The sequence below is a fragment of the Varroa jacobsoni genome, unplaced genomic scaffold (assembly GCF_002532875.2).
Source record: "Varroa jacobsoni isolate VJ856 unplaced genomic scaffold, vjacob_1.0 scaffold_952, whole genome shotgun sequence".
Taxonomy (NCBI): domain Eukaryota; kingdom Metazoa; phylum Arthropoda; class Arachnida; order Mesostigmata; family Varroidae; genus Varroa; species Varroa jacobsoni.
In genome coordinates this window covers 204,968-217,264 of record NW_019213854.1, presented here as the reverse complement: position 1 = coordinate 217,264, position 12,297 = coordinate 204,968, and the positions used below count along the sequence as shown (strand labels likewise).

At 41.7% G+C, this 12,297-nt stretch overlaps 2 protein-coding genes across 7 annotated transcripts in view; one reads left to right on the top strand and one right to left on the bottom strand.

The window, feature by feature from the left end:
* LOC111265283 (uncharacterized) overlaps window positions 1–9,572 on the top strand; it is a 35,963-nt gene extending 26,391 nt beyond the window's left edge. Inside the window, exon 3 of the mRNA XM_022841831.2 lies at window positions 9,486–9,572. Coding sequence (XP_022697566.1) covers window positions 9,486–9,511 — 26 coding nt within the window. The 3' untranslated portion in view covers window positions 9,512–9,572. The remainder of the gene's footprint in view (window positions 1–9,485) is intronic.
* LOC111265281 (patronin) overlaps window positions 1–12,297 on the bottom strand; it is a 98,117-nt gene that overhangs the window by 48,373 nt on the left and 37,447 nt on the right. For 3 of the 6 annotated variants that reach the window (XM_022841827.2, XM_022841824.2, XM_022841829.2), the window contains 9 exons: window positions 11,711–12,065; window positions 11,371–11,480; window positions 10,665–10,775; window positions 10,083–10,257; window positions 9,460–9,784; window positions 8,940–9,093; window positions 7,640–7,990; window positions 7,057–7,340; window positions 1,362–1,584 (listed from right to left, as the gene is read on the bottom strand). In XM_022841827.2, the coding sequence (XP_022697562.1) occupies window positions 1,362–1,584; window positions 7,057–7,340; window positions 7,640–7,990; window positions 8,940–9,093; window positions 9,460–9,784; window positions 10,083–10,257; window positions 10,665–10,775; window positions 11,371–11,480; window positions 11,711–12,065 (2,088 nt within the window). The remainder of the gene's footprint in view (window positions 1–1,361; window positions 1,585–7,056; window positions 7,341–7,639; window positions 7,991–8,939; window positions 9,094–9,459; window positions 9,785–10,082; window positions 10,258–10,664; window positions 10,776–11,370; window positions 11,481–11,710; window positions 12,066–12,297) is intronic. The other 3 variants (XM_022841826.2, XM_022841825.2, XM_022841828.2) reach the window with 3 other exon arrangements.

Genomic DNA, 12,297 nt, shown 5'->3' with positions numbered 1-12,297 from the left:
AATGAATGTGATCATAAATTATTCCGTAGATCAAATCGGCATGAGTAATGATGTCCACAGCAAACCAAGCGGATAGATGCAATGCCTGTAGACAGCATCCGCAAGCTCATAAAAAAATCGTCTCAACTTATTTTATGATCGAATAAAATTACGACTGGAAGAGAAACTGTACTATTAAACGTACATGCCTCAACTTAGGGTAAAGGACGTAGCGTTTTTCATGTTCTATTAGCAAATTATCGATTAATTATCACAGATAAGCGAAGTGGCGAGCTGCTGAACTTCCGTGACTCCAAGCAAGACTCCAGCCTCGCACTTAAACTGCGTCAGCTGCCATTATTAAAAAGATACGATTACAACTCCGGCAATCTGACTCATCGTCTGTTTCAGCGGAAATACATAGAGATACGGTGACGTCAGGCTGCGTCACCGAAAACAACGAGTAAATTTACAAGGCCCAAGGCGATGACAGGGAAAAACAGCGACACTACCAGCCAATCACAGCTCAATCAAAGCCATTCTCAAAAACTGGTACAATACTGAATATAGCTGTCCTTAATATTTTGTTCTCTCTTGCACTAAATTTATCCAGGACCGATTTATTACAAATTAGCTACGGGACATTTTCAAAAGATCTCTTCAAACTCTACGCAAGGCTGGACTTATATACAACACTGGAAGACACAGTTGTCATCCACGTGCATTCTGATTCTTTTTTTTAACACTAAAATCTTGATACTGTTTATTTGTATTGAAGAACTATTAAGGCCGACGCCGATTAAGGTAAAACAAGATGAAGGCAAAACTTCGGAGCCCTCATTTTGCTACAAGGTTGGGTACGCTTCCGTTTGTAGTAGCTAGATGGAACCGTATCCATTCAGTGGTTATTAATATACAAACATAAACGAATCAGTTCGTGTATGTATTGTGGCCTTATGATCATCACACAATAAACTATAATAACTGTCATCATTACGGAAGCATTCATCTTTGTCCTTCGTACGTGATCGACATTCTTATTGTAACCCTCCGGAGTATCCGGCCATCTTTTTGACGTGACCTCTTATTTTGCAATGTCGAATGTACAAATAAACAGAAATAATCATTGGCGATTCGTGTTCGCGTTTTATCGTTGCTTACAGTTTTTTTTCCAGCTAACCTTTTTCACGTCGTATAGGCGAACGATCAACAACGAGTTTGCTGGTTGGTTATCATCAACGTTCGCTTCTATATTGTGTCATACATTGTAGTATCGGAAAAAATTGTATTGAATATTATAATTTATGCATTAGCTAGCGTTGACGGAAAAAAAAGCTTCACGGAAAGCAACATAAAAAATAAGAAAAACTCGCTTTTCTTACCGATGACGAAACCGTCGGCCGAGGGTTGGGTTTTCGTGACGGGCGCTGAGGCATTATCAGCCGTTTCTACTCCTGAGCCGCTTCGAATCGACGAGTCGAGACGTGTCGATAATCGCCTGCCCTCGGACTTGGTGATCGTCATTGAGTTAATCGTTGTCGTAGAGACCGTGGGCATTGACACAGGTCGAGTGCCCCCACATAGTGACGTGACTGTCGTATCGGCCTGAAACGTACAATGAAACAATCGAGACTCACCTTATCTCTTGCTATAATTGCACCTTTAGTCTTTTAGCAATGTTTTCAATTCTTTATGGAATCAACTTGGTTTATTTACTGGCGAATTATTCATGCCTATGAGAGCTTCGTCAGTCTTTTCGCTTCAACTCGCATTGTTCTATGATATTAGACTTAGATCCTATAAGGGCGACGTGCACTCTTCACCTCTGCCTTCGTGAAATTATCATCAGACGTGTTCTTCTTGATTCGTCCGCAGCATTATCATTAACGAGATGATATTATCAATGCGGTATGAAATTGTCGTATATCGTACAATAAGGACCAAAATTAGTCATTGACTCCAAGCGGGGACATGCATCAATGGATTTTGCATTATTCCAATAGAGAACTACTACTAGATGTGGTCATCAAGCTTACTCCATTCTCGTCATCTTCGTAGATCCTCTACGATACACTTCTTAGAACAACTCGTTTTAGGTTATCTGTTGTGCGATTTAACGCAACTAATGGACCCACCAAGACCCCGCCTAACCTATCAATCTGTGACGCGAACCGTCGCGTAGCCACAAGACTAGGCTGAAGCAGTACTTATAAAAACCGAATTGTCTAGAAACCACAGCCCCGGTAAATCTTATGTGGAAATGTCGCGCGCGTTCATCGTCGCCATCACAATTACGAAAATATTTTAGTTTCAATAGCAGTATTTTCATCAGATAAGTAGTAAAACGTCCCAGATAAAGTGGAAGCCGATAACATATCCAAGAATCGATAACATATCCAAGTATTAGGAATTATTCCTACAATGATACAACTAACGGTATTGCAGGATTCGCTACTTTCTGCGCTGTTCCCTCCTACATTTTCTACACATGGTAGTGGTAGGTCATATGGAATGGTGTACCAATCTGTCCGGTGGTCATCTGTATTTCTAATATTCGTATGCTTCCTCTAGCATAATTGTTAGTTCTGTTTGTTGCCGTATCACGGTATTGCTTCTCGGTGATTCGATGCGGCCACAGAATGGAGCAACTTTATTGGAACAGAAATAAGGTAGGAGTAAAAGGTATTAAGCAAAAAAAAGTTCAGCCCGGTCAGATACGTATTCAATAGCGTTTCATCAACGTGACATTTGGTGGCGAACACAACCTAAATGGACTACAACAGCCGGGGTGTAAGCAAACCCCACAAAGGGCATATTACGGTACCATGTCTGTCCTAACGATATTTTTAGCTAGTTACCCGAAACGGCACGGAGGCATCTTGTATCACATTTTGTAAACTTCCTCACATGTGCAATGGATAGAGGGCAGACCGTTCAACATTGGGAACTGTTTGCAAAGATCAGTCATTATCGAATTGTTCCGCGCTGGGCAAACGTCCATCAAGAACCAGACTATAGAAATGAATAGCCGATTCACAGAAGGATATCGATAGCCGGTTGGGCTATCCCTGCAGTGGTCAAACGTCTTGGAACTTTAATCGTTTTAAAAGCGTTGCTTCTTTGGGAGTTTTTTTTTACATTTTTTAAATTTTAAATTTTTTACATGTAGCATGTTCGAGCATCCATTTAACGAGTTTACGGCAGTCAATATCGCTTGATGCACGACTGTACGCAGAAAGTTATCTGCGGATTAAAGAAAGAATATATTGAAAATGGGCAGTTAGTGGTTTAGGTTCCGAAATGAAGCCGTAACTCCGGTGGACGATGCTTTTATTAAGTGTACTGAATGTCAAAAATGCACACATGGAAAAAATTACGTTGAAATATCATTTTACGTTTACATGGAGTCATAGAAATAAAAACTAAAAAGGAAGTACAATTTAGGCTCACTATCCTGTAGACATAATTACTGAAATTACATGATGTTACATACGTAGAAACAAAAATGGTCGCTTTAAGTGATACCGAATCCAGTCCAATCAGACATCTAGTATTCAATCTACATATGCAACGGCTTTGATTTAGCTGTTTGCCTCCTCTCCACCCGCCGTTACATTACTCATTATTCATGATTTATGCATAGTGCATTGTGATTTTTGCTGAATTCGTGTTCAGTGCTAAACATTAGCAGCGGCGCCTTTATGCAATTTTATTAATTTATAATTTTGCATCGTGATTATAGCAAATAAGAATGGGGTACTTAATGGCGAGATGATGCCTTTACTCACTGATATTTACATGTAGATATTTTTGTTTTCTGACATCGTCAATTCTCATGGATGTTTAACACTGAGCATGCTCTGCTGTAATATTTGATTTGTTGACCAGGGGGATGGGCTTCGGTCGCGTTCAATTATTAGAACCAAGTTGCATCACCATTTGAGTAGTGCTCATTTTGGCAATTTACGAAAGACGATATTTCGAGCGCTCGAAGAGGAATCAAAATCCTGCCCCAGCCAGATAGAGCCTCTTGTTTTGACAGTAACACGTTCTGCCGAATGCGTCTCTCCGTCTGATATATAATTAAGTGAACAAAAATTTATTGCTTCTGCGCTGAAGTTTAACGTAACAGTAAAAATCGAAGATGCCCTTCCCACGAACAGCTTCCAACGATTTGCTCGAAAGAAGCAGTTCACCCCAATGGAACTCAAGTGTAGCATCCGCTACTTCACAACCGCGTTATAAGGTGACACTATTTTTGCATGGACGAAGTACGAAGAATCGGAACGAAACGCGAGACCTTCAAATCGGCAGAGCGAACAGCAGCACCCGCTCAATCGACCATTAGTAATACATTACTCGATCCAGTTCGGCGGTGACCCTCGCTCACGCACACAGACGGCAACGTATCGAAAATATTTAGCAAAAGTCAACAACAATAACATTTGTAATTAACGAGCTCTGTATCGTGAACGGCTAAATAAGCAATATATTTAGCTCATACGAATGGAAGTACCAACAGAAAACACTCGGCCTCTATTTCTCTCCTAGACATGTAGCGCCAGCTAGCGGACAAGTCCAGCCAAATAAAGACAAATGCTGAATTTACCAATGGACAATACGATTGACTTATAGAACGGGAAAAAAAAACAATAGAGATCAAGAGCACCAAGCACAACGATTCGATGCCAATGAGCAACAGCCAGTGCTTGCCACACCCGGAAACGCTTTGACGTCGTCAAAGATATTGCAGTTTCAACGACGAACAACGAGAAGAAGGTATGTCGTTATCGTGTCCGACCACACCTTTCTCGAAACAGATTCACCGAAAACCTATATGTTAGTCTGTGTATATATATATATATATATAATTTTACTAGAACGTAAAGCGTTCTTTCTTCTTTACAGTAATGACTATCGTAATTTAAAACTTCAGCTTATCCGAAGCAGTTGCATAGCCGCATTATTACTTATATTCGACTGGGCCATAACAAACTTAGCGAGTAACACTTGGTGATAGACCAAGCGCCGGTTACCGGCAACATCATATACCATTTAACAGCAACTAACGACACCAAACGCCGCCAAACCATGGGTATTAGCAGACGGTGTAATGTCGAGCTTTTGCCGCCGAATTATGATCTAATGTAAAGAAACATTTTTAAAATCATCGACTAGTTACTTCAGGTAGGCTACCAAATTTTTGCTTATAACGTATAGTAGCGAATGTTTTGTAAATACGTCAACTAAATATTTGGTAAATCGTTTATAGGTACGAGAGGAAATATGCCGTTAGATGATCTAGTTTGAATTATCTGTCGTTCCCAATATTCTATCAATAGAAATAACAATGTGTTTTCATAAGTAATTCTAAACAAATCTTCCTGCAATGGCAGGCCTGATGTATAGCTGTACCGCATTGTGTCAAGGGCCTGTCAAGAGGAGCAGTTGCTAGAAACGAAATTCGAAAAACCGCCATGTCCATAGCACTGAAGGACATTGCAGTACTCGTCGTTTTTCCAATAATTCGAATTATTGACTTTCTATGCTTGATCTCACATGTACTCAAGTTTGTAACTAAGCACGTTCGCGGGAAGTATACGCTGGCCCATAAATCCTGTACTCCTACTCTACTTTAGCGCCGAACCAGAAGATTGGGTTCGGCCCAGCTAAAATACGAGCAGAAACGAACTGTTTTATTTAATAATCTAGTTTTTTTCACTCATATATGTAAAGCATTGCTAACGCCAAGAGTCAAGCCGCAGAAGTTTATCTATACGCCCACTTTAATCCTGCTAGGTGCAGTCCTCTCATAACTACAACCGTCAACAAAACAATCAATGACGACAGTCGTCCTTTTATCTGTTAACACGCTGAGAAAGCGGTTGATATACAACGGTTCTTCAAGCAGAATAAAAAGCCGTACATATATACGCTCACCAAGCAGTAGTCTCAGGAAAAGCAGATATAAACTGCAGAATCAAAGATAATCATTACAAAAATTAACAACAGCCGTAGCAGCAATAATGTCAGTGCCGCTAGAAACAACGTTCTGCTTTAGCCCCATAAACTTTGACCGAACCCCATGCCGCACTATGAATATAGGACTACTGAAGAACTACGTACGAGAGCGTCGTTGTCGACCAACTGAAATCCAACAACAGCTTAATATAACAATGACGACGTAATAAACATATGTCATTTGGCCTATACTAACAATAACGCCAATAACATCGGTGGCGGCGGGGAGAAGGTAACGCAAAGAAACATTTCTAACTTAGTCGAATGTTTACTTTGTCCACTTCAGTTGGCAGAGCGCGGTTAGTATCACAATAAAGAACAATTGATGGCATCTAAAAATGACGCTAACGTTACGAAATGTAAGTAACATGTGTGTTTTCTATGAGGTAAAGGGAGGAATAGGCAATTACAGAATGAAGCGCAGATGAATTCAGGCGTGCACGAATCTGCGACACTGGCAAAGAGGATCAGCACGTAAATCAATGAAGCCTTTCGTTACTGTATTCGACTGTGGAGCGAAATTTGTGTTGTCGTATCGATAGTTTATTATATGTTTCGTGTTTTTAATTTAATGGCTCCAACGCTGCTCGCTGGCTAATAAAATAGATCGATTACTTAACATCGGCGTGCCGACAGAAAGTAGCCTGTCTGTCAATCGTTGCTCGATTCACCTAAAAGAAACCGGTTCTTTTTATTATAAAAATAACCGATTATTTCATCTCTGTTGAATGAATACAAGGCATCCACGAGCTCGTTGGTACTATAAACATGATTTTCTAAACAAACGAAAGTGAGAAGGAAACGGAGACTAATATATTTCAGTTTAGGAAGGAAGGCCTGACAGTCGATCCATATTCACCGACTGTATAAAATTCAACGTATTTCGTCCCATCGTCGTATGTGAATCGCGACATCTTTTTTATGTAGAGCCTGAAGCGATACACACTTCGTATAGTTTAGCGAATTGATTGAATACTGAAATTGTTTAGCTCTCAATTCAATTTAGTCAAATAAAAACATTCACGCGTGCACGTGTTAAATCGGCAAAACGCTGACCTCATCTCGGCCGGGCTGGATGCGTGGTCGTAGTTTAGGCTTTGGCTTGATGACGGTTCCTTTTGTGTCACCCCCATTGTCATCGCCGAATGAAATAAAGAACGATCCACCGTCTCGTTCTCGTTCCTGAGTTCGTTCGGTTGTAGGTGGCGTATTCTCCTGTTGATCAACCCGCTCCTCAGATATCCGTCCACTGGCCGAAGTTCCGGTATCCCGCTTTTTTCGCTCTGGCCGAGCTGGTGGAGGCGGCGATGGTGTTTTTGTACGCTCTTGATAGCCTACATCTGTAAAAGTAAGCGAGCTTATTAATGAACTGTTGTTCAGGTTCGTTATACAGTCAAATAGTGACGAGATCTGGAATGAAAATGTGATGTTTAACAATTTCCCTCATGCGCCAAAAGGATAGTTTCGGACCCTGGACGTATTTGTGGATCTTGCGACAAAAGTACGATCTCGTGCAGTGTCCAATAAATGCAATACACAAAGTTGCGGAGGGGTAAGGCCAAGCGAAATTTTGTTGCGAATACGTACGGTACAACCGTATCTGTCCTACATCGTTTCCCCTATTTTGCTTTCGCCCTACCTTTAATCTGCTGCTGCTGCTGCTGAGGCTGAGCTTGCTGCAGATGCTGCTGCTGTTGTACGATCTGCACCTGATCGATTCGATGTTGTTCATGTTGAATTTGCAAGTGCATCTGTTGTTGGTGCTGTTGCTGTTGTACTGAGGGCTCATGCAAGTTATAAGGCTGTTGAACGAAAGGATGTGCTTGCTGTTGCTGCTGCTGGAGCATGGTATGGTTGAGGGATTGTGGCGGCTGGGAAGCGCCCCACGAAGGCTGAGGAGATGCCCAGTATGGGGGCATTATCTCACCTGGATAGGTACCCGGCATTCCGCCCATTGGACCGAATCCACCAAACATTGCCGCAGGGGGTGCTGCAAGCAGGCCCAAGCATGGTTAGAGCGTTGCGGAGTTACTAGCCATCTAATTACAGTGGCACTAGTATCTAAAGCAGGCTCGTTATTGCTCGAATGTACGCAAAACTCAGAAGATAATGACATTTACATGTAGAGAATGGAATCCGCAATGACTTACAAAATTTATTTACTACGAGAGTCATCACGCCATAGACCGGTTCATTATTCTATTCGAGCTCTACAGTCTAGCGAACATGCTGATCATCCGTATTTTATTTATTTCTATTTGTCTGTTTTAATGAGGCCTCAGATTGTGTTTCAAATTGTTGAGGTATCCATGTCTTAAACGTCAAATCAGGCAAGTTCAGCTCACCTTTACCTTAGGCTAAAGGGATGTATCTGTAACCACTATAACATATACTATTTGGACCAAAATGTTAGTACAAATAGTGGTACGAAGTATCGCCAGGTATCACTATGGAACGAGCAACAAGGGACATACATAATAAGACGTTCATAGTTCAGGTTCATAGAAAGCTGGCCTGACATTACTATTATGTCTATTTGTACCTGCGTTCCTGTTTTTGTTCGTACCTTATCATAACCTAAGACGAATCAGAGGTCTAGGAAAGAGGTCGCACCTCTTACGCATATAGATTTCACAAAATTGATGAAGGCCAGTGAAAGTGAAGTATAAATTACTATGATGTGCGTGCAGGGCGAACCTTCGCCACCTTGATACTAAAAAAGCGATTCCTAGATTCCATGCATTTGTTTATCGGAGATGGTACCAAGAAACATAACTCGTATACTCGGCAGCAGATAAACAGTTTTATAGTTTACCTATCGTGCTTGTTTTTGTCTTCATAGTCTAAATAAAGGACTGCGTAGATGCCCATAGACACATACATAATCATAAGGTGTCTTATTTAAAGCGATTTTTTTAAGAAAGAAAACTAAGTCTCACCGGCTGGAGGCCCCCATTGCCTGCGCATTACAGCGCTGGGGTATCCATGAATGGGGGAACCTGCGTCATGCAGGTAGAATGTTGTCGGCTGACCAGTGCCACTGAGGTGGTTTACATGCGAAGCCGACCGCGAGTGAATCAATGAGTTCAGCACCTGTCCAGTGTCCAGCAATATATAATAGCCATCGTTTAGCGCACTAATCTTAATAATCGAATCCCACAATAGCCAAAGAGAAAAGCATTGGTATAGCCTTGTTCTTCAAAGTAGAGAGGAGATGACATATCTTCGTAAACAATGCATTCAAAATATAGGCTTTTACTGTCGCTATCAAAGGGTCATCTTGCCATCTGTTCCTATGTTCAAAACTACAGGCAGGGCACTCTTGAATACTTTCGGCATATATTATCTATTTTGGGAATTAATAGAGACGCAAATAAAAGATATAAAGATAATTTTATAATACATCGTTAAACTTATTTAAATTCGAAATCGACACTAAACTTATTGCTTCTTTTTTACCTGCTCCTGTTTGGCCACCCTTTCAGCGCTGTTTCGCCGTCGTTTCTGTTGATCGTTTGGTGGGGGTGTGGGACTTCTTCTGTCCGATTCCTCAGAGGTACTTGTCCCGCCTCCTCCTACACCCCCCGGGATGTCATCGCCGCGACCAACACTTATCGGTCCCGAACTGTTGCCATTGGACACACCTTGAGACACCCTGGTGCCTCCACCTACAACCTGTTGGAAGACCTGTTTGTTTGCCTGGGTGCGTTCCTTTTTCGCTGCCTCCTGAGCTGCTCGCCGTTCCTGCTCGATTCGCTGACGTCTTTCATCCATCTGTTGCCTGCTTGGAGACCGACACACGATCAAATAATTAACTCTAATAATTACTTACAGGCTAGTAATAACATATACTGAACAGCCAGATCTTTACCTTCAATAAAATTGTTGTATCACTATAGCTCCACTTTACAACATAGATGTTCTATTAGCTGTTCCGCTGTTCTATAAGCGTACGCGCTTCGCTGGATACCTTACCTACGTTAGAAATCAAGGCACTTTAAATAGTTCTACTTTACTAATAATTTAATGACTTATTTTTTGTTCTAAGTTATTTTCGATGCAAGGTCAAAGCAGGAACTCACCGAACGGCAAACATTTCCTCAACATCACCTCCTTCATCGCCCGTAGGCGTTTGCTGCATCCAGGTCGTGGTCGGTTTCTTGGATCGCCGTTCCGCCTTGTATGTAAAATTCACTTGAGAGGAGCAATCCTGAGAAGAAAGCTGCGCAAAGCTCGTCTGCTTGTTGTCCCGTGCACCTGCAGAGTACAGAAAACAAAAACACGGCTGAGAAGCAAGTACGGCAAATGGGTTCTAATTTTGCAGTATTGAACGCTAAGTATCCGATTTTGTGAAAACCTTTCTGTGAATACTATACTTAATAAAGCGCGACTAATGCGTCCTTGGCGTCATTTTCGTCGACCTCTGGGTGAAAAAATTGCCACTTTTCTGATTTGCCAACGCCGAGCTGGTACTACAGACAATATATTATTAGACTGCTAACTGAATCAATTACCTGATAGTAATTGCTTACGTTCCCCGTAAATGGGCTATGAAACAAATTACCTAGAACATGGAACCTGGAAAAAATCAGTCGTAGTAAGCAGCAAACGAATGTGTCCTTCGAGCGCCGCGTCAGTGTAACCAGACGTCAGTTGCTATTTACCTTCGAAGGGATCCGGTGCATCGGGATCCATCATCTGAAGTGCTGCCTGGCTCCCTGAAAAGTTCTGGATGTGCGACTGCGAAGGAACTCTTCGGAGAGGCTGACCGCCTTCTGAAAGTATTTAGCAATGAAACACATAAAACAAAATGCGGTAGTGCAAAGGGCCGTTATCCTGCTAACCAACGGTATGTAGCGAAAAACGTCTGTACACATATCTCTTACACACTTTCATCGAAATTGTAGTATAAATGACTATAAAAGATGCGCAGAAAATTCAAGTATGTTCACTTTACAAACCAGTTACTTTCGTCTTTCTTTGTTAGAAGTCACATTAGGAGCTCTAGGCGACGTCATATCACACCGTTGATAAGTCCCAGTTCCGTTCGAGCATACAACGAGCAAAGTACATAACCTGAACTGCCCTTCCTCCAAGGGCGGAAAACGAATGGTGGACCGAAGAAGGCTCTCTATCCGTTCGCTTAGCAACTGAGACTAATCAACTATTCATATAGGATTAAAGATAGTAAACGTTCGATCGCAGCAATTATGTCTAGCAATAAATGAACACGGACGCCGATTTCGATAGCGGTCGAACGGTCGGGCTAACATTCCTTTACCATAATGCTAATCTATATTTCCCTCTTGTAACCTTTGTACGTTTAAGAAATATGACTGAATTAAAAACTAAACTAGCAACATAGCTTACCACCATCGTGAGAGCGATCCTCAATCGAATTGAACTGGGTGTAGTAATTTTCTAGGGTAGAGTTACCGTCCTGAGAGGATTCTCGGCCCGTCTTGTCAGGACTACCTCGCCTAAAAAACGGGCATTTACACACGTGTACTAGATACACAGTCTGTCCATTTTGCTGATAACGTATATGTTATAGTAACTAGATGTATTCTATAGGGACACTTTCTGAAGTACATGATCTAATAATCTGCCGACTTTGTAGTAATATTCCACGTGCATGAATCATCATACCGTTGAGCTTACTGAACAAGTTCGCTTCGCATGGCTAAGCCATTACGGTTCCTTTACTAACCTGTTATTATTATTTCGATGAGCGGGACTGGCATGGGTCGAATGAGAGTTCCTCTCGAGCACGGCCCCATTTCCCGCACCGGTTGTGCTGCTCGGTGCCGAGATATTCATTTTATTAAAGTAACCCGAAAACTGCTCAAGCTCTTCCGGGTCACTGGTGTTCTCATCTTTGTTACTATCCTTCGAATGAGAATGGGCTTCTCGGTGGCTATCCTGGCTACCAGATGTCCTCTGGGGTCGACCTTTCTTGTCCCTTTGCAGCATCCCCTCTGGCTGTAGGAGCAGATCCGGGATATGCGAACACGAGTTTTGGAGCTTGCGTGCTTTCCGTAGCGTGTAATTGTACTGGACCTCCTCTGTAACAGATAGGTTTGAATCGGCCAGTGTATTTGCGTGATTCATGCATTGCTATTCTCGTAGCAGATATCTATAAAAGGCATATGTATACACAACTTCTTTGTATATGGAAATGTTGTCTTAAAGCATGGCCAGAAAAAACGTTTGTTTTAACCATTTCTTCGTATCTTTCTGAAACTTAGCTAGAAAACACTTTTTTAAGTTTTAATAACTTTTCTGTGTGAGGGAACT